Source organism: Rhamphochromis longiceps, linkage group LG12, assembly GCF_057381845.1.
Source record: "Rhamphochromis longiceps isolate RC_006_pf linkage group LG12, R_longiceps_female_GT1.1, whole genome shotgun sequence".
In the NCBI taxonomy this organism is placed as follows: domain Eukaryota; kingdom Metazoa; phylum Chordata; class Actinopteri; order Cichliformes; family Cichlidae; genus Rhamphochromis; species Rhamphochromis longiceps.
Window position 1 is genome coordinate 42571650 of NC_140568.1, and position 24310 is coordinate 42595959.

General features: G+C 40.7%; 1 protein-coding gene across 1 annotated transcript; it reads left to right on the forward strand.

Annotated features, from left to right (window-relative positions):
- The first annotated feature begins 5701 nt into the window (after positions 1 to 5701).
- Positions 5702 to 23642, forward strand: fgf5 (fibroblast growth factor 5). The gene is made up of 3 exons (XM_085426437.1): positions 5702 to 7445; positions 10927 to 11030; positions 20125 to 23642. Exons 1-3 carry the CDS (start codon positions 7235 to 7237, stop codon positions 20494 to 20496), a joined length of 687 nt encoding a protein of 228 aa, XP_085282563.1. The 5' UTR covers positions 5702 to 7234; the 3' UTR covers positions 20497 to 23642.
- Positions 23643 to 24310: the final 668 nt, after the last annotated feature.

Sequence of the window (24310 nt, forward strand, 5' to 3'; positions counted from 1 at the left end):
TTGAGAATATAAGTAAATCTTTCTTTAAAAGAACTCTGTCCTGCTTAACTTAAAATTATATAAATTAATAGAAAGCAATAGAACGAAAAAATATTCTTGTAACTGTGCACATTTAGTGCATTTAGTACAATTGGCTTCAGTTGAGGTATTATTTCAGCTTTTCTAATGCTAATCAGCTGCTCCTGTTTGTAAACCCGCTTGTTCCCATGATTACGCATCTTAACTCATCATCATTATTCATCTATGTATTACTTTTATGTATTAGTGATCTATTTGTTGTAATCATCTATCCTTGCAGTTGTTTATTACACAAAATAAATTATATTATCACACTTCTGGCCACATAGCGCTGATATTCACTGCACATGCCCATATTAACCTTAACCAGAGGGTTTAAAAAACAAACCAGTGTTTACATACCATATCTGCTTCTGCCGTGGCCTGGTGGACAAAAAATTGGTTAAGGGTTCCCCGAGCTTTCACGCCCCTCATGTTCTTCATGTGCCCACCATTAGAAGCATGCCTATGGTTAAAGTGCGCCGGCACACAGTGCAGTGCGCTTTATAGGTGTTATGGTGACCTTTTCCAGCCAGGTGTTTCCCTTTTCCCATTCCTCCCTGTGCTTTTGCAGCCTTTTTTTTCCTTTCTCTGAGCGAACAAACATTGCTGCTCTAATGCTGGGCTCACACTGTGCGATTTTTGGCATATTTTGAGACGATTTTTGAGTCGTGCGACCGATTTGGTGATCGGCCCAATTTTGGCCTTCATCGTGCATCGTGTAGTATACGTGGGGTAACGAGAAGCGATTAACACCTCGAGCAGCTCCCGATCATCAATCGCTCGTGAGCCGCTCACACTGCTCACGCGCAAACACGTAAACGTCGGTGAAAAAGACGGAGCAGCACGGCTGTGCAGCGTGTGATCTGGACACAAGCGATGGAGGCACAACTTGTAGAACTTTGGAAAGCTCATCCGAGCCTTTTCGATGTGGCCTCACAAAATTATCACGACCACAACAACCGTGAAAATAGTTGGATTTACATCGCTGCTCATTCACAGCCTGATCAATGTTTTTCATTAGCAATTTAGCAAAGTTGATGGTGGTGTGTCTGTGTGAGTGAAAGACAGGGAGAGCGACAGATTTTCTGTTATAACCTTCATGTTATGCACAGTGTGAGCACTCAGGTCGCATCAGAGCATCGGGCGGTATAGTGTGAGACCTGCATCGTGACCTACCAACTTCTAACCCCTGCGAGTCAATCGTGCAGTTTGAGCAGGAGCTGAATAACGTGACTGAAAAAATCGCACAGTGTTTGCCCAGCTTTAGGTGTACTGTCGTCCGAGACTTGCACCACAGTGTCGGCGTTTGTTTCCCTGTTGGCCATGCTTCTTGTTGTGGTCATCTGTTGTCTTCCGGTGTTTTCTCCGCAAGCGACCTTTCCTCGACCAATGAGATGAGCGGTAATCTGAATTGTCATAAGTGTGCTGTCAGCTCATTGGTCACAAAGCAGGAGAGGGGCTGGGAATTATGCTTTCAAACAAAGCGTTGATTCCATTAACATTTATAGACTACTTTTGATTCTCACTGTATTACGGGACAAAGTGCGTCCCTTATTAGCTCAATACGGGACGTGTACTTTTGTTTCGAAATACGGGACGATTCCGTTTTTTAAGGGACGGTTGGCAACCCTACTGCAAATCTCCGTTAACGAGCTACCGCGGATCGCCCCGTGCGTGGGGCTGGACAGCGTCAACACGTTAACAAGCTAACTGCGCTAACGCACTAGTTCCCACCAATGTAATTGAGCATTGCATGGCACATCCGACATACTGTTTTACTTTTGTCCATGACGCGCTTACCTTCAGGGTCATACGTCACATGAAGACCAAAATAGTTCCAAAGGCCAGATCTGAATGAGGGTGGGGGAGGTTCAGTTTGCCATGTTGCAAGGAGATTAGCTTCTGTCTCGCTAGCTTGCCCTGCGCTCAGTGAATCTGCGTTCGACTACTCCGCCTAGGCTGCACTGTCGAGCGCAGATCCACTGAGCGCTCAACACAGACAGCATCGTCAGAAGAAAAGTTGATAAAATAAATTAAAAATTTTGTATTGTTCGATATATCGATACAAATATCGTTGCACCCCTAATTGGCACATATTCATTTTGCCAAGCCATCCAATAATAATTGACTTTTTCCTTATTAAAAATTTATTCTGTAGCAACTTTGTTGATATTGTGATTCTTCCAAAATCCTATGTGTCCATGTCCACGCCCACTGGGAATGCTGTTAAACTGGGTTTCCATTTTTTGATAACAGTTCTACAACACCTGATGGAGCTACATGCATCCCATACATCTTTTCAAACCCAGAGTTGTACTCATAATAATACTGCTGTCACACTTCTTCAATCTAAGCACATCTGTATGGTGCCAGCATCATCCATAGGACATAATGTCAATGTGAGACCATACCTGTACTTTCCTTGTTGCAAACTGCCTTGAACCTTATGTAACACATACATTTATACCATGAGAAGCCAACCAACGTTCAGTCAGCGCTATCACCCAACAGTAAGAAGCCTACGTAATAGAACAGTCTGAAAGTTCAAATTTATATGAATCTTATGACCTTAAATATTGAGTTTGCATTGCAGATATTTTGACTTGCCACAGTAGGTCTGCCATTGAGTTACCTACTTAAGTAGGTAAGTAGAATAAGCAGAGTCTCACAGATATATCAGTAGGTACATATATAATAGCTAATATTAGCTATTTGATATGATTGCCACATCAATAGTTAATCTACTGATGTCCCTCTCTGGCCACTTACAGTTTGTTCAATCCTATGTGTCCATGTCCACGCCCACTGGGAATGCTGTTAAACTGGGTTTCCATTTTTTGATAACAGTTCTACAACACCTGGATCACAACCTACTTCAGTTAACTCCGGTGTACCCCAAGGCTCTGTCCTGGGGCCTTTGCTTTTTCATTATTTATCTCCTACTTCTAGGTAATATATTCAGGAAATATAACATTCAATTTCACCATTACGTAGATGACACCCAGCTCTATTTCTCTTCTGAACCCACAGCTACTCTCCCATTAACATCCATTTCTGATCGTTTAAGTAAAATCAAAGTTTGTTTTACTCATAACTTTCATAAAACAGCCAAACGCTTTTCATTATTTATTATTAACTCTGTTGTCACACCTTCTCCTCAGGTTAATAGTTTTGGTGCCATCCTCGACAGTACCCTCTCCTTCACCACTATCACTCTGCTTATTTTCATCTTCGCAATATTAGTCGCCTTCATCCTTCAATTACTCCAAACAGTACCGCCATACTTGTCAATGCTCTTGTCACATCTCGTTGATGTTATTATAATTCTTTTCTGTACAGCCTTCCTCATAAATCTCTCCATAAACTGCTGTTACTTCAGAATTCAGCTGCTCGTATTATATCCAGAACCAGAAGACCTGTGGTTAAACAACTCCATGTTATCCGTATTCATCTGATCTTCTCCATACATACTTACCCTCTCGTACACTCTGCTCCTCTTCAGCGTCTCTTTTGTCTGTTCCATCTGCTCACCTGACTATTATGGGACTAAGAGTCTTTAGTTGTTCTGGCCCAAGACTGGAAGGATTTCCACCAGATCTCCGGACCACGAACTCTCTTTCTACTTTAAATTTTGTCTTTAAAAACCCATCTGTTCACAACAGCATACCCTTCATTATTACTTGTCTTACTCTATTGTTAGGTTGGTTGGTTTTATAGTTGTGATTTTATTTTTTTATTTATTTGTTTTAATTTTGCTGTACTAATGTAATGTGAGCTTGAGGGTCTTTAAAAGCACCTATTATTATTACTACTGCTGGGATTTATGACAGCTGATTCAATTTTTAAAAATTAAGGAGACAGGATCAAAGAGACAGGAGAAGCAGTCTTATACCTTGTTATGAGTGTTGGGGTTGCTGTAATTTGTCCACCAGAGGCCGCTGTGCAATTTCCCACGTGGCAACACGATGACCAGCTGATCCGAGCAATGCTAGAAAGTGTGTAAATGAGTAATTTACAAGTTCTTTGTGACAAAAACAAAACACTTACACGTCCTTAAAATGTCTGTCTGGCTCTACTAGTGAGCCATCACAGTGAACCACTATTCACACAAGCAGGACCTTCCTGTTTCCATGAGGGAATGCAGACATTGTTGCTCTTTGCTCTTTGATCTAGAGCTCCAATGCTAAAGCTTGAGAATGATTTTATAAAACTTTTTGTTTTCTGTGAGCATTAACATAATAAAACTGTCTTTCCTCCTCACACTGATGCAGACCGTTTGAGCACCACACAACATCAGAGGACCATTGCCATTAAGTTGACAACTGCGACCGTAGCTGGTCGGATGCTCCCAAACACACCCTCACATTGATCACCGTCAGTGGGCTCAGACGGCTCAGGGGTGTAGCAGAACCTGCTGTCTGCTGTTTGCTTAGACTTAAAAGCTGCTAAAAGCTGGGATCAATCGGGCGGGAGAATCAATCAGGATCATCCATGTTTATACGACTCAGGGGGATTACCTCACTGTTACTGGAATGGCCTCACAAGAATGGCTGCCCATTAGAACAGTGGGACTAAACACTGCCCTGCTGTTTACATAAAATGTAATGTTGGCCCGGCCTTGACTCTGTGTGCCAGAGACAATTAGAACTCTATACAGCCTGTAATCCACAGCCGGGCGCAAGCTAATCAAATTCAGACATAGCTGGGCCCCTGAAAACAATGAGGGATGAGATTACGATGAATGTGTGTGAAGATAGAAAATTAATAAGCTTAATACAAAACACGTGCTAGGGTGACCAAGAGTCAGAGAGCACAGGTTCAGATGGACGATTTTAAACTGTTCTACATTTTGGCACTTTGAGCTGGCTGACAAATGTAATTTGAATTGAAATGGTGCAGGTAAGGAACAGGTAGATCATACCGTGTGCCAGAAAATATACAATTTAATGTATTTATAATAATGCACATGTCTGTGTCTTTTTTAGGTGTCCTTTCATGAGAGTTTAAAACAAAATCTACTAGGATCTAATTGCCAGTTGATCATAAAACACTACTACTGCTACTGGAGCAAGAAAGGAAGGGATGCTTTCATGGAGGAAAAATTAGTTTGTGAAAGATGAAAAGAAGTTTGAGGGGAAGTTTAAATACTTGCATACTTCCGGTGCTTTTGAGTGCATGAGAACCTACAAGTACCCAGATGCTGTAACAGTCAAAAAAATCAAAAAATCTTAGCTATATAGAAGAAAGCAAGAGCCTATCAAACAACTATCAGCCACTAGGCATGATAATCATGATTAAACCTAATGATCATTAGATCTAGAGCAGTGGTTGTATTGAAAAGTGGGCCTGACAGCCCCCCCCCCCCACCCTCAGCCACCACTCCCCAAGACACCATCTTTTCAAGCATTGTTTACTAGAGAGAGTACATAATCCAACAAGCACATTTGTTTGAGCCATACACGGGGCCTTATTATCCCTTTGCTGCAGCTTAGCAAGAAAACTGTGTCAGATCTCAAAAAGGGAATTTCACACCATAAATAAATAAATAAACACATTTGACTTGTGCAGTTCTGCTGGACAACTACTGAATCCTGCCAGGTTAAACTAAATGGGATGGCTGATGTGTTTTGGTCAAGTTTTTATTTGTCATGTACACGTAACAAATCAGAAAACCAGAAAAAGGAAGATTCGTCTGTCACAGGACAAACATTCAGACTGTGGTAAGCATCAGTTTCAAGATGACAGATTACTATATCTAAGACATTTTTACACATTTTTAGACACACATAGTAAGAAAAGCATAGCTGTTATCAGTTACATTAAGGAGGTTCCCTTGACAAAAAGCCAGAAAGTAAGAAGACTTTGAAGCTGATGCATCCAGATTGATCCTTTTATGATTTACCCATGCTTTTCTTTCTGTGATGGGTCAAAATGCCCATTTTATAAGTAAGAAAAACATAAAAAGACATTTAATTGTTTACAGATTAAGGCTTGACATGTTTATCCTCAGAATGACAGCTAGTGTAGTAAGCAGTGAGAACGGGCACTGACTGGAAATCAAGCAAAAGGCAGTGATCTCTGCAGAAGCTGTTCACTTGTGTCATTTCAGGTCCACAGGAGCTGTGATCTTCTAACAAACTTTTTTCGCTGACCTTGAACCAGTAAGATAAAGCCTGACAAAAATAAATATGCAGTTCTGTACAGAATCACGTAATCTTGCATCTTTGTGTTACTGGTTATAGGGCATGTTTTTATTTGGGGCTTTCAGTGTTTGGGCACTTTTCCTGGTAACATCTACTGCAAAAACAGCCATCCTAACGGGGTCGTTCAACAGGTTCAAGGGGATATGACTTTTGAAGTAGCAAAAGTCAAACTTGGGTGGAAGGGAGGGAGAAATGTTATACATAAATATGTTACTCATATATCTTCCTTATATTATTTATTTATTTATTTATTTGTTGCATTAATCCACACCACAAACAGATAATTGCATTGTCTCTCCCGCCACTGTACACTGCTCAGAATACATTAGTCAGCTTGACGCTTGTTCACCAAATGTGTGGACGCATCAGATGAAAAGGTGGACTGAGGCCTATAAATACGGCTGCCTGAGTGTCCGGTGAGCCAGTGTTAAAACCCTGCTGTACCACCTGAGGATCTCAGCCCGAACCTCTCTGAATTCACTCCTGCGAGCGGTGTTTCATTATTGCCGTCCGGTGTTTCTTTTACGGAAAGAAGCGTCCACAGCGAAATATTTTGTCCTCGTCGCTTCAAGTGCGAATTAATCGCGTCCACGCTCTATTAACATGTCGTTTCCCTGTGCGTAAAATGCCGCGCTCAGTGCGTCCTGGCGCGGACGATTGCTTGGAAAATGTGCGGTGTCTGTCGCGTTTCCATCACGCCCCGCTGCTGTGGGTCGGTGCTGAGCAGGAGTGGCATCTCGGCGACAAAATCTGGATGAAAGAGCGTCCTTTAGAGCTCAGGCATGCATCGAGAAGTGAGATCATTGGCGTTATAAATATCCCCGTGCCAGCAGAACCACTCCAGCTGCTGCAGCCGGGGTAATGCCTAGGAGCGCTGCATGCAGTGCGTGCGCACGGTTTCTGGTGCTCAGATCTCAGGAGCGAGACCAAAATGCTAGAAGTGGCCTCGCGGGTGTCTCCTTTTTGAAAGAATGAATGTTCCTCTTTACCTTCTGACCTTCGCTCACTTGATTTGCACCGCTGCGGGAGCTCAGCACGTCTCTTTGGAGCACCAACTTCTGGAGGAGGGGATCCGTTCGGGACGCAGGACTTGCAGACTCTACTGTAGGGTTGGCATCGGCTTCCATCTCCAGATTCATCCCGACGGTAGAGTCAACGGCAGCCATGAGCCCAACCAGCTGAGTAAGTCATTCAGTCCGGCCTCACTGTGCACGAAGCAGCCTAAGTACTAATTTATGAAGGTCTGAGGCTTGGATGAATCCGGTGCGTCCCGCTGAGAATGCGCACTTGGATCCTGTGTTTGTTCCAATTGATCCCCGTTCTGTCTGCAGCGATGTCTATTTTGACTGCCATCCCTGCAAGTTTGAACAATGATTTACACATAAAGACGGTAAGGAGCGCGCTGCTAAACTTAGGCTGCCCGAGCCTGTGAAATATCTGAGCAGGCATCTGTTTGACGAGCCTTGTTTGTGTCTCTCCGGGGATGTTGGCAGGTAGACTATTTGTAGAAGTAACAGGTGCAACAGGATGTATTGGACTGCGACTCAGCACGACTGACATAATCGCAACAACGCGACAATATGCACAAAAAAACAGATTTCTTTTAAAACGTTTATTGTTTGTTGTACCTGCAAAGTTAATGATTTGAGCTGCAGACTCAAGTATTAAAGTGAAATTGATTTTCAGATGATTTAAGAGAAATGAGATTTTGGAACCACAAACAAACGCTGATGTTTGCAGTGCAGATATTCGACTTAAGCGTCATCCTGCACGCTGGATTGTTTAGAGCTGAAATTCTGAAATATTAATGATCATGAATGACAAAGATCAAACAAACGAGTTGATATTTGTTGTTGCTGATAAATGCATAACAGAATTCTGGAATCACAGAGTAATATAGTTAAATGTATAGGTTGGGTATGAATCTTACAGCTGCCTGTGTGTTTCTGAAGGGACGAACTAAAAAAAATCCCCCTATAGATTTGGAAAATTGAATTATGACTTGAAATGTCTGAGGTGTAACCATTTCCCCCTGTTTCAAATTCATTTACACCTCTACAGGGAGATGACTAACATCACAGTTTCACTAAATAATCTGACTTTTAGAGCATGCCTGGCACTTTGAAAGCTATCTGTTCACACTAAAAACTCCTTCACACTCAAGTAGATGTTGACCATGAACACTAGTTTCTAAGTGACAGCACAAAGTAATGTGCAATTTGACAGTAAACATTTATCTAAATAAAAACCCTTAAGGGAAAATGAACTGTTAAATTTAGCTGTTTCAAAATGCAAAAAGTCCCACCTCTCTGTTTATGAAGTCCTGTGTCAGCTAGGCCACAAAACTAAAGCCATAAATCAGATTTTCAGCTTTTACTGCACCATCAGATCCTTCATCGCTCATCCGTTGACGAAACAGCAAAAGCTCACCGTGAAAGTGCACTTGTGCCTCCATTTCATGGTCCCCTTTAGAAGAGTTGTCAGGTTACATGGATTTCAGCCATGTGGTTTTGAAGCCTGAATGACAGGGCAGCAGACTAGCAGGAGACTGGGCGTCTTGGATTTGTAATATGAAGATTCTTTTACCATCACGCAGCATCAGATTCAACTCTTAGATTTAACTCAAATGCTCACATTCGAGTTTGGATGCGAGACCTTTCTGCTTCAGGACAGCGGTTCTTTATTTATTGATTTATTTCTGTGTGGGTCCAACAGTGTGTGTGCATTTTTGGGGAGTTAGTTTCACAGTTCATTATATTTAATCTTTTGTTTAATGCAGAGGTTCAGGGACTTCTTCTGGCATTGACCGCTTCAGAAGCAGAAAAGGATTTATGCCCCACACCCCACAATTTACAGTTTTCTCAAAGTTTTTTTTTTTTATCATAAAAAGAATCTGATTGAAATTTTAGTTACATAAAGATCAGCACAGCTGCATTCACACAGTCTTGCTGTTTATATTTCCCTCATAAATCATATTAAGCTTAGGTTTTCTCTATACTTTTGTATGGCATTCAGTCATTACTCTCCCCTGCAGTAGTCTCTGAGCCTGTGTGTTGTTCCTCTAATTGAAAAAAAGTGTATTTATCCAAGTTTATTCATGGCTCAAATACTCACATAAGCCATCAGCACAGGTAAGGTTTAGTTCAACATGCTATCACTTAACCCTGTAAGACCCAGTCCATCAAAAAATAGCCAGAAAATTCAGATTTTTTTAGAACTGAGATGTTTATCAACCCTTATAACAAAATCCACTTTTTTTTGCTATATCATGCTGTGTATGATATATTTTTTATTATATTTTTATTATATATGTTTTGTATCACATTTGTATCAATTGAGTGTTTTTGGCAACTTTTTGTTAACAACAATGTTAATTTTAGACAAAAAAAAGAATTTTGTCCATAACATTTTGAAATTATGGCGAGCACTGATCATGTCTGATCATGTCTCAGAAACGTATTTATCAAATATGATACCAAGGGTATTATAGGATCAACAATATCAAGCTTTTTGATGCATGCTCAATCATCCAGGAAAGTAAATCTCCAAAAAGTTGATTCCATTCATCTGGACGTAGCGTTTTGTGGGAGAAACGTTTCGTCACTCATCCAGGTGACTTCTTCAGTCTCAGCTGACTGCAGGTTTCCCCAAATCTTATAAACAGTACATTTGCATAATGACTGAAACCAGCCCACTGAAGGAACAATGGGCTGGGAGGTCAGCAACTTAATCTTAATTATGCAAAGTATCATAACCACTGATCAACAACCACTGATCAATGACCACTGAGATTAAGTAACTTGGATGAGTGACGAAACGTTTCTCCCACAAAACGCTACGTCCAGATGAACAGAATCAACTTTTTGGAGAATATCAAGCTTTGTTAGCAAGATAAACTAATTTACTAATCATAACTAAAGGAATAACTTTGTGGATGGTCTGTTTAAGTAGTCAGCTAGCTGCACTACAAATCACTGACAATCCTCCAAACGTGGTCCAGTTCAGTGGCATGTCCAGTTAGGCACGTGCATTTGTTCAGAACATTTCATATGGTATATTTGATGTAAATAACAAACACTTTGCACATCTTCATAGTAACACTTTAACGGTACACTTTTACGTTTGCATAAAATGTTTTCATTAATAATAAAATGGTTTTGCTTATTATTTTTGTATGAAGCAACTTTGGTATTTGGTCCTTCAGTGTTCAGCCATTAAACACGCCATGAACACTGAAGGAGGCGATGGTGGCGATAGGTTTGTGCCTCAGGAGGTGTTCTTCTGTGGCCCCCAAATATTTTATACACCAGTATCCCTCAGTTTGGTTCTTACTCATAACAACTGATTCCTCCAAAACAGCCCATAAAAATCTTTCGTCATAGAGATTTGGAATAATTAAAGATAGAACTACTGCTCCGTGTTCCCTTTTTTCTATTCATGCAAACACTAGCGATCTAAAGAAGCCTACTAAAGAGCCCACTAAGAGATAAGTCTCAACGGTGCAGCTGAACAGGATAATAGCGCTGACATGACAGCAGAGTAGATCATGTCAAAGTCTGTTATTCGGAGTGAGGACGAGCAGCAAGAGACAGAAAATCACAAGACGAGTAAAAATACATCCTGTCACCAGTCAATCATCAGATCATGTTGTTTGTCCTCTTAGGTGTCCTGGAGCTCTTTGCGGTTTCTCAGGGGGTCATCGGTATCAAAGGGGTCTACAGTAACAGATTCCTGGCCATGAATAAAAGAGGACGGCTGCACGCAACTGTAAGTATCCCACTCAGTTCCTACACTATTAAATTCACTCAGCACATACAGTGTGTGGATACTTGAGGGGGCACAAAGCAAGTGCTGACTGGAATGTTGTTGCCCAATTAAGCAGCTTTTAATATGATTAATTAGTTATGTGCAGTTTGGATTTATAAAGGTCAGGGCCTTACTAATGTTTACACTGTCATATATGCTTATATATTGTATGTTCATCATATTATTATTGCTAGCAAGCTGCCTTTTTCCATATCAGGCAGACACTGATCAACATTATCATCCAGCTGCAGACCTGTAATTACAATGTGTATTCGTCCACAAACTATTAAAGTGGATTACACAGAACACTAGCAGGGATATGGTGAGTGTGGAATCCAAGTGAAATCTGGTAACTTGCAGTGATGACATGTGAAATAATAGTTGATGCTACAAAAACTGTAACTAATAAGTTTTTGTAGTTTGAGTTTTTGTGCCAAACTCAGAATTAAGTTTGCCACTCAGATCATGGCAGATAGCTGCCCTTCACTGAGCCTGGTTCTGCCGGTGGTTTCTTGCTGTTAAAAGGGATTTTTTTCCTTCCCACATTTGCCAAGCCCTTGGTCATAGAGGGTCGTCAGATTGTTGGATTTTTTGTGTATTATTGTAGGGTCTTTACCTTCTAATATATATAGAGCATTGTCATGACTGTTGGTGCTATACTACTAAAGTCTTTGTAAGCTACCTAAATGAAAAACATGAGGACAAGACGTGGATACAGACAATTAAACATGAAACGCTAACACAAGAAAGAAGTGGGACATTCGGTATGCTAATGAGCGTAAAAGCATTCGGTAATGATCTGTATTAAACTTGTAAATCTTGACAGAGTATATGATCGATTATTCAGAAAGCACCATTATTCTTTGTGAGTGCACTAGCTAACTATAGCAGCTTGCTAACACATAGCTAGCTTTAGCTTTCTAAGAACAAACTACATATGGAGACAAATACCTGCTACTTGTAATTATGCTCAAGTGTTAGTCACTCACCTTGTTTGGTTAGTGAATATGCCGCTCTGTAGCATATAGTGTAGTGCACTGGTGACTGCTGCTGCTAGAAATGGGTCTGTCAAGAAGTGTAAAGCTGGATGAAAGTGGCAAATGTCTTATAAAAACATACCTGCAAAGACCTAAAAACTTTAAGTATTGTCTTTGTTGACCACTCGTCGTGCTCTGAGACTTCCTGCAAACATATAAACTCAGCACCAGAATTTGTTAACGGTTATTTTCTGCTGATATGATGCTGATTTCTGCTGGAATCAAACATCGTTTGGACTCGTGGTGCATTTATTCATTAGAATCTTTTCTGTTTGTTTTATTTATTAGCTTGTGCAGCTTTATATCTGTGCTGCATAACAAAAATCCCTAAATCTGACATCAACATGTCAAGGCACACTGCTGTAATCTGTAGGCACAGTTTTGAAGATTTTCAAATTCCCCCAAACACACAGTAAGCCCAAATCTACCCACAGCAGCTTGGCCTTGCCGCCGTGAGCAGGCCGGACAGCCAACAACCAGCCGCACTGACGAGTCATCAGCGGGAGTCTTGGCACGCACAGACATAGAAGCAGCTCCCGATTAGCATGTGCTAATGTGAAGAGCAGATTAATTCCAGTCTGGGACGTCTGATAGTATAAAGAGGAGTGAGCCATGAACTGAAAATCAATATGCTGAGTAAACAATCAGCTGGACAAGCAACAATCGGAGAGCCGGAGCGTCTGTGAGCTGCAGCGGTGCTCACGCTGAGCGATTTATGGCCCCTCAGCTCCCAGCATTGTTTCATGAAACCATGTCAGTGGGAAGCGATGCAGCGTTTTCCCTCAAAGTGGATTCTCAGCCACAGCTTGTTATTAAAATTATACACATGTGACTGTGTGCTATTCACCAGCAGAGATTTGTTAACCAGCTTATATTAGCCCTGAAATAAACTTTTTCGAGGTCTCAGTTCTTCGCAAACAAGATTTCAATGTAAACTACATCAGCTGGATATTAGGAGAAAACAATGTGACATAGCGCTGTTGGGTATTGCCTCAAACTAAAGATAATTATTTTGTTCTTCTGGAAGTCTTGAGTACACAATCACCAAGGCTGTGGAACCACCACAACTGCGTTTGGCTGACACTGTGGAAACCTTTAAAAAGCAGTTAAAAACTTAATCAATACTTTTGCATTGTTTATATTGTCTATTTTATTACTTAATGTTTTCTTTATTTTAACCTTTGTGTACAGCGCCTTGTGACTGCCTGTCTACGAAAAGCGCTTAATAATTAAACCTTACCTTACAATCATCACTGGATCAGGGATTTTCTGCTTGGTACCACAACTCCATGCCATGAACTGCATGGCTTATACTATGCAGAGGTCACCGACACTGTAATCCTAATCTGTTGGTGGTTTTGTGTGTTTTTTAGTTTATATGGACCAAGCATCACACCTTAATGTTTCCAAGGATTATTTATGGGCCCCTACAAAAGTGTTCTTGATATACCGTCTCTGATTTTGAGGCCTCGAGATGAGTGTTTTCACAGTCACTTGACAAGTGAAGTCAAATATGCCACAGATGGTCCTCAATTCTGAGCAAAAGCTACACTTTGGAGAGTGTTTGACCCAATAAACTCATCAGGAAAAAGTGTTAACAGAGGTCAAATCAGAAATCCTTTATCCCATAGACCAGTACGGGAGCAGAAATCTTCCTGCAGCTGTAGGTATTGCAATCTGGTGGCCTTAACATAGAATTCTGGTTTAATGCAATTTGCACTGGCTTCTTTTCCACTCTGGAAGCTACATTCATGTTTTATAACCTCATAGATCACGAGTGTGACCACAAAACCTTTTACACTACACTGGGTACACTGTCATTGGCTAACGATGTAGTTCTAACTATTTTAACCTCATTTTTAACTCTAATGAGGACCATGAGTCATACTGATAAATTTCATGTGTTCGTTATGACTTGAAAGTAGTGACTGACCTTATGAACTCCCCAGGAAAGCTTTTATTCAGACTATAGAGCAAGAAGCCATAGACATCTATACAAATGAGAGTTGCCTCCTGCTGGTTAGTTGAAGGAATGCATGTTTAAGCCGCTTCAACATTGGCCTCACTTTCAGATCCATTTTCTATATATAGCATATTATTATCTGTAAAATAACTCTGAAACTTTCAGTGACATCTGCCTTGATAGGTGGAGTTCAGATTTTTTCTTGTCACATTTCAACACTTTGCTGCCTCTGCAGGATGATCTCAGGCTTTTACGCTTATATTCTTGTGCACATTGCAGCTTATATAGTTGATATTTTCTTTCTTTGTAGTAGAGCTTCGCTGGTTAGATGCCTCGCACTCTGATAGTCTCGTTGCTTCCTGCAGTTGGAGTGTATTTTTGCCTCCAGAGCGGCTCTGCCTTCAGAGGAATATTTGTACAGTTAAACTCCAATCTGTGACTACAGCTGCACTGTGCTATTTAACTGCCTTGATGATTTGGTGGATGTAAAACCTCGGGGGCCTCAGGCTCAGGCCTCGCGGCAGGGTGTCAGGTGACGTGATGAACTGTATCTGTTGCATCGTCTGTCATATTTACTGTTTAGATGTTTTCACAGTGGCAGTTTATTCGCTGAATAATGGGCGAGGAGACAGATGCACATTGCTCTGCGTGACCTACTCAGCAGGCTATCGCAAACATAATCTTCTGAAAGGTGAAAGGGTCGCCAGCATTTGTTAAACAAACAGTGAGGGAGGGGTTATAGATAAAAGAGAGAGTGATACACACATACATAGCTAAAAGCAAGCCTGTGTAGTGGCAGAAAATACCACTAATCACTTTAATTTGTCACAAATGAAATAATTAATTAGGCAAGGCAAGGCAAGGCAAGTTTATTTGTATAGCACAATTCAACAACAAGGTGATTCAAAGTGCTTTACAGAGACATTAGAAACAAGAACAAATAAAAAGCATGATTTAAAATTGATTAAAACAAGCAAATAAACTAACTAACTAATTAACAAACAAACAAACAAAACAGTATATAAAATCAAAACAGATAAAATCAGAACAGTAGATAAAATCAGTAGTTAAATGTAAGTTTTGAAATTTAAGCTTAAAGTGTGGATTTGGTGCTTTATTCAAATGCAGCTGAGAACAGGTGAGTCTTCAACCTGGATTTAAATAAACTGAGTGTTTCAGCTGATCTGAGGCTTTCTGGGAGTTTGTTCCAGATATAAGGAGCATAAAAGCTGAATGCAGCTTCTCCGTGTCTGGTTCTGACTCTGGGAACTGATAAAAGACCGGATCCAGATGACCTGAGGGATCTGGAAGGTTCATACTGGGTCAGGAGGTCATTGATGTATTTTGGTCCTAAACCATTCAGAGCTTTATAGGCCAGCATCAGAACTTTAAAGTCTATCCTCTGACGGACAGGCAGCCAGTGTAAGGACCTCAGAGCTGGACTGATGTGGTCCACTTTTTTGGTCTTAGTGAGGACTCGAGCAGCAGAGTTCTGAATGAGCTGTAGTTGTCTGACTGATTTTTTAGGTAGACCTGTAAAGATGCTGTTACAGTAATCAAGCCTACTAAAGATGAATGCATGGACTAGTTTTTCCAGGTCCTGTTGAGACATCAGATCTTTTATCCTTGATATATTCTTGAGGTGATAGTAAGCTGACTTTGTTATTGTCTTAATGTGTTTTTCTAAGTTTAGGTCTGCATCCATCACTACACCCAAATTTCTCGCCTGGTTTGTGGTTTTTAGATGTATAGATTGAAGTTCTCTGGTGACCTGTAATCGTTTTTCTTTGGCGCCAAAGACTATTACCTCAGTTTTGTTTTTGTTTAGCTGGAGAAAATTGTGGCACAACCAGTCATTGAAAGGCCTCACCACCAGGAGCTGTGCTCAGCCTGCACTTCAAAATGTGAAGTAGAGTCCTTCAGGAGACACTTATCATCACTGAGGCACAAAATAATGGCAGGTGTTCAGGCCTTTGATGACATCTCTGCCATCAGATCAGATAACCTGACTAACACAACAGCAGGATCGTGTGTGTGAGTCAGAGGGAAACAGAAGCATTACAAATATGTCAGGATTTGTCTTTTTTTTTCTTGTTTCCTAACAAACAGAACAGAGAAGCTATTAAGTAACTAAATAATTGATCGTTTAAATTAAAACACTCATGCATTATATCCTTTGTTACAATAAAAAGTAATCTAATGTATTACTTTGTAACAACTGGTCTCCTTTTATGCAAATGATTGTATAAATGGAACTGTATCATGTACAGTCAAGTTATATACCAGGTTCAGAGAAGAAAGGTGAGTTAAGTTACAACTTCATGTTGTTGGTTGAGTATTTCTGTAAGTGCTGAAATACTAAGAGTATCCCACACAAACATGTCTACAGCCCAAAGTTAATTATGTAAAAAAAGAGAAAATAATTCATGCCAGAGATCAGAGGAGAATAGAAAGACTTCCAAGTGATAGGAAGGTAACAGCAGCTCAGATAACCACTTGTTAAAAAAGAAAGCCTACCAAAGAACATCTGTGAATGCACAGCACACTGAACTCTGAGCGAGACGGGCTACAGCACCAGAAGACCACGCTGCTTGGTCTGATGAGTCTCAGTTTCTGCTGTGACATTTGGAATGCAATATGACGGCATGGATCCGTCCTGCCTTATATCAACAGTTCAGGCTGCTTGTGGTGATGTAATGGTATGGTGGATTTTTTTCTTGGGACACTTGGTATCAAATGAATATGTTCAAAGGCCGCAGCCTACATTAATATTGTTCCTGAGCACGTCCATCCTTTATGACAGCAGTGTACTCATCTTCTGACGCCTGTTTCCATCAGGATCATTCGCCATGCCACAAAGTTCAATTCAACACAAACTAGTTTCTTGACCATGACAATGTTAAGAAATCAGTTGCAGTCAAACAGCCTCCACAGTCACCAAAGCTCATTTTGACACTTAGGTTTCGTTTTTTATTTAAATAAACTGAACTACGCTGTATGCTTTGTTTCACTATATTTCAGTAAAGGATCATTTTAAAATCACAGCACATTTAGTTGGAAAAATGTAGGATGTGTTATGTCTTACCTTTGTACCGAGTCTCTACAAGATGTTTGATATATATATATATATGTATATATGCATGTATATATATCAAGGATCATGGGAACGGACCCTTTAAAAGACTGTAACCTATCCTGCAGGGTAGGAGCCAGGTTAAACAGCTGTACAAGCATTATGATTTTTACAATGAGATCTCTGGAATCTGGCTGCAGCTATTAAATCCTATGAAACGCAGCACGGGCCAAATCTTCTTCTTGGTATGCATGCTTATGTGTGTATACGTGCCTGCATGTGTGTGTGAGAGAGTACATTCATACACGCTCCAGTGGATTTGTTTCCAACGTCTAATTCCCTGACTGGTTCCAGAGACGGTAAGTTGCTCAAATGTAGCATTTCATTTCAGTCCACCCACAGCTGTGACTCTGGAGTTCTATACTTTTTTCTTAAAATCGTCCTTTAAAAACAACAACTAAAAGAAACAGTCGGTCACTTTGAATAACTTAAAGGTTTGCGCTGTTCTGCTGCGGCCGCAGTGCACTCTCCTGTGACTGGCATGTTTACCGAATGCTGTAATGGCATCATTTTCTGCTATGCTGCACTCTTCAGCAAAGCAGAACAGTTTGTTTTATTTCAGAATGGCAGGAGGTTATACAAGGAAGTCATGCTGCAGCAAGAAAGCCGGCATCCCTGGGTACATGTCAAAGTTTCCCACCCGAGATATATTTAGGCACAAAACGGGAACATTCAATGAATATCTGCATCTCTGTGCATGACACGTGTGCAGAATGCAGTGCTGCATGCCAGTGTTACATTTTTACATCTCTTTCTAATACTTTGGTAGACAAAGTCTGATCAAACCTGCGACCCAAATAATACAATTTTGATGCAGTCCAACTATGTGCGTCAGGTCCATCTGGAAAACTTTAAGCTTTATGGTTCTTCTTGGATAACCAAACTATCGCAGGCATGTTAAGCAGTGTTTGGGAATAATATTTGGATCATTTAGATTATTAGTAATAATTCATTAAGGATTTTACTTTGCAGACTTGCTGATATTATCTGCACTATTCATACACGAGTAGTCTGATTTAAACCTGCCCCATTCCTCATCCTCTGTTTGAGAACCTGGGTGGGATGAAAACTTTTGTTTCAACATGAGGAAAAATCCATCTTATCCAACACAGTTTAGAAAAATACAATAACTCTGCTGATTAAATTGTAAGAAGAAGAATGATCATAAAAACGCCGGCCCATGTCTTCGTTCTGAAGTTCTTCCTGAATGAGTTCAATAGCAGATGCCTTTTGAGTTTTGTGGCTTTGCTGCTGTCAGTGAAGGTGTGACTGTGATAATGAAATCATGTAGATCAGCGGTCCCCAACCTTTTTTGCGCCACGGACCGGTTTATGCCCGACAATATTTTCACGGACCGGCCTTTAAGGTGTCGCGGATAAATACAACAAAATAAAACTAGTACCGGTACCAAAAAAGAAGAAGATTTATTCATAACACACGTGAAAATACTCAGGAAAACCGAGTTAACGATAAAAACGATAACAAAATAACGCTGGAAACCGATAAAAACCCTGAAAACCATACATTTCACACCTGAGCCTCAACTCTCGCGGCCTGGTACCAAACGACTCACGGACCGGTACCGGTCCGAGGCCTGGGGGTTGGGGACCGCTGATGTAGATGACTTATTAAACCCATCACCAAGGAGTATCTGATGCTTCTGCACATCTGTTGCAATTATTGCAGCACAAGCATGACCCAGCTGTCTCATTAGAAATGTAAATTCATGCTATTTTTATAGTGTGTGCAGGTCCAGGTTCAGTTCAGGTTTCTGTAAGTGGACCTGAAGGTAGAGTTTGGTAGGTGAACTGTCAGGCGCAGTGGCCCGTGGACATGGGATGGACTCAAGTGCAGATTCAAAACCGGAGGCCAGGGGTGAGGTGTAACGAAAAGAGATTTTATTTTACAATGCTCAGAGGCTAACAGAAAGTGCAGACTAGAATCAATGAACATAAACTAGATGTCTGAGGCGAGAGAAAAATACTGTGATGATAACTAGATGGCAGGGATAACTGGGTGCAGGTACTGGGCAGGGGAAACTGTGGCGGGCCAGGGCACTGAAACAGAGGACAGAGCAGTCAGGGGAATCCCACAGAGGGTTGCGAGTGAATCTAAGGATAGTACACTGAGCTGTCTTACAAGCTTGCAGGTGGGGGTTGCGTGGAGGGGGGAGGCAGGAGAGGTCCAGGTGGGTGCTGCATGCAATGCAGGGAGGCAGGCAGGAGAGAATGGCAGCTCCAAAACGGAGAGGGATTACCGGCGGCAGCAAACTGGTATCCAGGAGAGCTTGGTAGGTGGGTTTCAGAGGCTGACGAGAAAAACAGAGATACGGTTAATACACACGATTAGTCACCAAGGAACGGACGTGAGGCCGAGAAATGACTAAAGTTGGCAGATAATCTGGTGAAGACCAGTTGAGTGCGCCGGTCATAAATACTGCTGGTACGATTGCCATCAGGTGAGGAACAACAAAGACTCCACCCAGTGGGGAGGAGCTGATGCTGTGGAAAACCACCCAGACCACGACATGAACAGTAAATCCTCACGTGTGCATTTCCGGTTTTGCAGGAAAAGGACAAAAATCTCACAGCAAAGGAAATTTGTCACAGAAAGCACAGAAGCTTTTCACAGTAGTTGTGTGTATGTGCTGATGTGAAAGTGAGATCTTCTTGCAAAAAATGAAATAAAATAATAATGCTAAAAGATTTAGTAATGACTTTTTCTGTGTCCACTCACAAGGTAAACAAGTTTAGGTTACATTACATGTTTGGATATGCACAGATCAAGAATCACGTGTGTGAAAATGACTTGGGACTGTTTGCAAATACAGCAAGGTTCAATTATTCAGAAAACAAGAAAGAAATACAAGAAAATGACACGGAATAATACTTGTTAACACCCTGCATTTCCTTTCTTTTGTAGGAACGGTTCACGGATGACTGTAAGTTCAGGGAACGTTTCCAGGAGAACAGCTACAACACTTATGCCTCAGTAATCCACAGGAACCACAGGACAGGTCGCGAGTGGTTTGTGGCCCTTAATAAGAGGGGGAAAGCTAAAATGGGCTCCAGCCCCCGGGTCAAATCCCAACATGTCTCTACCCACTTCTTGCCCAGGGTCAGCATGCACGATAAGGGCGAGCAAGGCTTCACCATCACAGACAGGAGCAAAGAGAGGAGGAAAACCCCACTCCCACCACCTCCAAAGCCACCCGCGGCAAAGGCAAACATCCAAGCAGGAACCACACCGAGGCATACGCAAGTCAAGTACTGGCCCAAGTACAGGTTTGGATAGGTTTATAGAAATTGGACAAATGGACGTACCCCATAAACTGACAATGGTTATTTATCACATTCAAAGCATTCCAGGTATCTACAGACTGTGTGAAAAACCTCAAAGGGCTGACAGGTACAACTGCTGAGCTTTTCTTTTTTGAAGCTATGACAATAGCTGGATGCTGTGTTTGAGTTAACGATGCTCTGTCACGTTTTACGTCGTCATCCGTGTACATACCGATGAAGCTGAAATCCATAACATTAGAAATATTCTTGATGAGGAGTATTTGACAGAGAGACTTTCAGTTTGTTCTGCTTAGGATGTGGTACTGCAAAAGAACAAGAGCAAAGTAAATAAAGAAAATATTGTGTTTAGTTTGGATAAATTCAAATTAAAATGTACCATTACAAAAAGAATTGGTTAAAACTAATTAAAACTGATATAAAATTGAAAATCTGAAGTCGAAGCTAAATAAAAATAAAAAACTGATGAAAATTGCAAAACTATTACAACCCTGGTGCAGAGATTGGCAAATCTCTGCACGTTTGGGCAGTGGATCTGTGTGAAATCAGCAGCTTGCAAAACGAAATCAAAATGTGTGCAATTGATTCTAAAAATAGAAATCACACTTGCAAGAATAAGAATGATGCTCTTAATCTTGCAATAATGACACTACCCCCCCTGGCTAAACAAAAGCGATTTCGTTCAGGACCACTGGTGGATAGGAGATTATTTCTGTCTGCAGTAATGTATTTTTGGTCACGTGCTTCTGTTCTAGACTGCCCCACCCATCCATGTGTCCAGGTGGAAAGCATAAGGCAATGTTGCCTGCCTCCTCATCTTTCTATGTTCATATATGGAAAGCTAGAAGTAAGGGAGGACAGTACCAAGAACCCTCCACACAGAACAGCAATGACAACTGATCTGAGATTCACTGAGTCAGATGTGACTTGAAAGGAAAAGCTGAGGCTGCGAACTGATCTGCCAGTATCGCAGCTTGACAACATGCTATGACTGATTATGACTCGAGTGAGGACTACATAGTTATTTTGTTTTGTTTTGTTAAATGATAAATAAAATGATGATCAAATGAAGCTGGCGAAACACCATTGTGACTTTTCAGTCATACATTCTTTGTATGGGGGCCTTTTATTCTTCTAATAAAACATGTCATTTCAGAGGAAAATCATTTAAAATTTGCAATTATTTTATGAAATTATGTTGCGTCTAATTTCATTAGGCCAAAAAACGTATCTCAAAGTCCGATCTGAAAAAGTAACGTTTTATATTATGTCTAAAATTAGCAGGGAGGTGACACATCTAAAGCAGATAATGGATTTCAGCTTTAAACACTAAAAAATAATGAGGTCATGAATATTTTCATGTTGGTTAAGTCACACATGCTGTGATCACTTTTTGATGTAATCTGTATTTTCAAGCCACTTTTTGAGATATAACAATGTCTCTCAGTGATTCAGCCTGAACATACACACCGGCCAACTTTTTAGGAACACCAGATTTGTGATAATGAGCAAGAAAACGTGGACTGGCTCTCTGGAGGCTCCTCTTTTTTCTTGGACAGCTGTGAGGGATCATGGAGAAAACTGTCCATCAAAACTATCATTTTAGCAACCGGCTGTCCCCCCAAAAAATCCAGAGTCACGACCTCCCAGCATTCCACCCAGGAGGAGCGCACACCGCCGTCACCACAGGGATAAAGATGCCAAGAAAGAGCCGCCGCTTGTGTAGAGGAAGGTTCAAGCTGTAGGTGTATCAGATGGCAATGACCTCATAGGAGCACCGGGACATCTCAGGGGAAAAAGAAAAGCTTGGTGGTGAGGAACGCAGAATGTCTCAGAGTTTGGTTTAAAAATCAAATATTGTCTTTAATGTAATTGTTTGACTTATTGGAGACGGCTGCACATTTTATAAAACACTTGTTTGAAATCAGTGTCATGAATTTACTCCACTGGCAAAAAAAATGCATATTAATCTATGACGAAACTATTTGAGCACACAGCAGTGAGTGCAAACGTTTTAAACGCGTATCAGAACGCTCTATATTTAGTTTGCACTTTTTGTAGCTTGCCATCACCCAGTGTGTGAATGTGTGTGTGAATGGGTGGATGACTGGATATGTAAAGCGCTTTGGGGTCCTTAGGGACTAGAAAAGCGCTATATAAATACAGGCCATTTACATAAGATTGTCTCATCTTACGTTATGAAGCCACCCTGTCTCACAGAAAAAAGAAATATTTCTATTTGTTTGCGTACATGGAGGTTTTTGGTTTACAAAACTTCAAACTAACGTATTTCAATTGTAGGAAAGTTTTATGCCTACAGTAATGTTTTTTTAATGTGTGAGACACCTCGGACAGCGGCAGCAGTTTTATTATAACCCAAACAATGAAGTAGTTTTATTTCATACGCCAAACCAAAGAAATCTCATTCAGCACTCCTGCCACCAAACAGAGACTTTTTTGGCCGTTACACCTAAAAAAAACTACATTTACCCAGATATGAGTGAAGGTTGATAAATAAACAAACTGTATTTAAGTAGGTGAGAAAACAGGATGAAATTTGTGTCCATAAACAGAATTCTATATATTATTTTAGGCACTGCTGTGAGTCTCTTGACTGTATCTTCAAAACATGATCAGGTCAGTGTCAAACTCACACTTACATCCTTCAGAGCTGTATAATAATTTAAATGTGCTGTATTATATTGTTGTAATCGTAAGCATTACCAAATTATCATTTTGCATCCTGAACCACATCCATCCTCAGTTTTACCAATTACAATTGAACACACATTGTTGGTGAACATGGCAACAGAATATGAACACGATCATAGAGGAGAAGTAAAAAATATGTAGCTTCATATGTTAAAGTTATTACACCGGTTATTACAGTGGAATAAAGCCATTGTAGCCCAGTGTTAGCCAGTGTTTCTGTTGATGTTCAGCTGTACAACTGATGTTTCTCATGAAAAGCATGTAGCACATGAATGAAGCATTTTCCACACTGTATTTATGCAGATGGCAATCTGTAGTTTCTTGATGCTGTGTGTCTTGTTACAATGCTCTGTGTTGCCACTGCGTTGTGTGATCGCATCCCAGAGCAATATTTTTTCTACCAGATTGTTTTTTTCATAAAAATGTATGTACGACAAAAATCTTTATGTAATAATACCATTAAAAATATATATCAACATGTATGTGTTTTTTAATTGCATTAAGTGGGAAAATGCAGAAAGTGGTTAAACATGCTGATTTGAAGGTTCAGAGAGAAGGCTCTATCTAATTTGTGTGTTAAAGTTAGATATCTGCGGTAAAATATGGGAGTGTAGTATATTTCACTTAAGTCCTAATGAGGTCACCAATCTGTCACAGCAAAAGTCTGTGGCTGACTAATGAAAGACAGGTGTGTGTGTGCGCTGACAGGTCTGTGCTGGCTGACGTTCTCCAAATCCTCTGAGGTCATGACAGATTTTACTTTAGTCTAAAACAGGCCTGAGTGCTGATTACTTACCAACAATCTTCCTGTCCTTTCAGATATGAACACCAGTGGGATCCCTCCTCCCACTCTAATGATCCAACATTTGACCTCATTCACATTTTGTGCCACTCTATCACTAAAAGAGAATTTTTCTCAAATCTTGCTGTCTTCTGTGAAGAGGTATGAGGCCAAAGGTCAGGCACAGTGCTAAAGTTTAAAGATCATGATGCTGTCCATGCTGTATAACGTGGTTATTATCAATTTTATTTCAAATCTTTAATCAAAATCTGAAAAATGCCTGTTGTGTTCTGGCCAGCAGTAGATGCTGGCCAGT

Excerpts from the sequence above, each read along its gene's own strand:
- fgf5 (XM_085426437.1), top strand. The coding sequence starts at position 7,235 with ATGAATGTTCCTCTTTACCTTCTGACCTTCGCTCACTTGATTTGCACC. Across the intron at positions 7,446-10,926 it reads CCATGAGCCCAACCAGCTGA|GTGTCCTGGAGCTCTTTGCG; the intron begins GTAAGTCATTCA and ends TTGTCCTCTTAG. Across the intron at positions 11,031-20,124 it reads GAGGACGGCTGCACGCAACT|GAACGGTTCACGGATGACTG; the intron begins GTAAGTATCCCA and ends TTTCTTTTGTAG.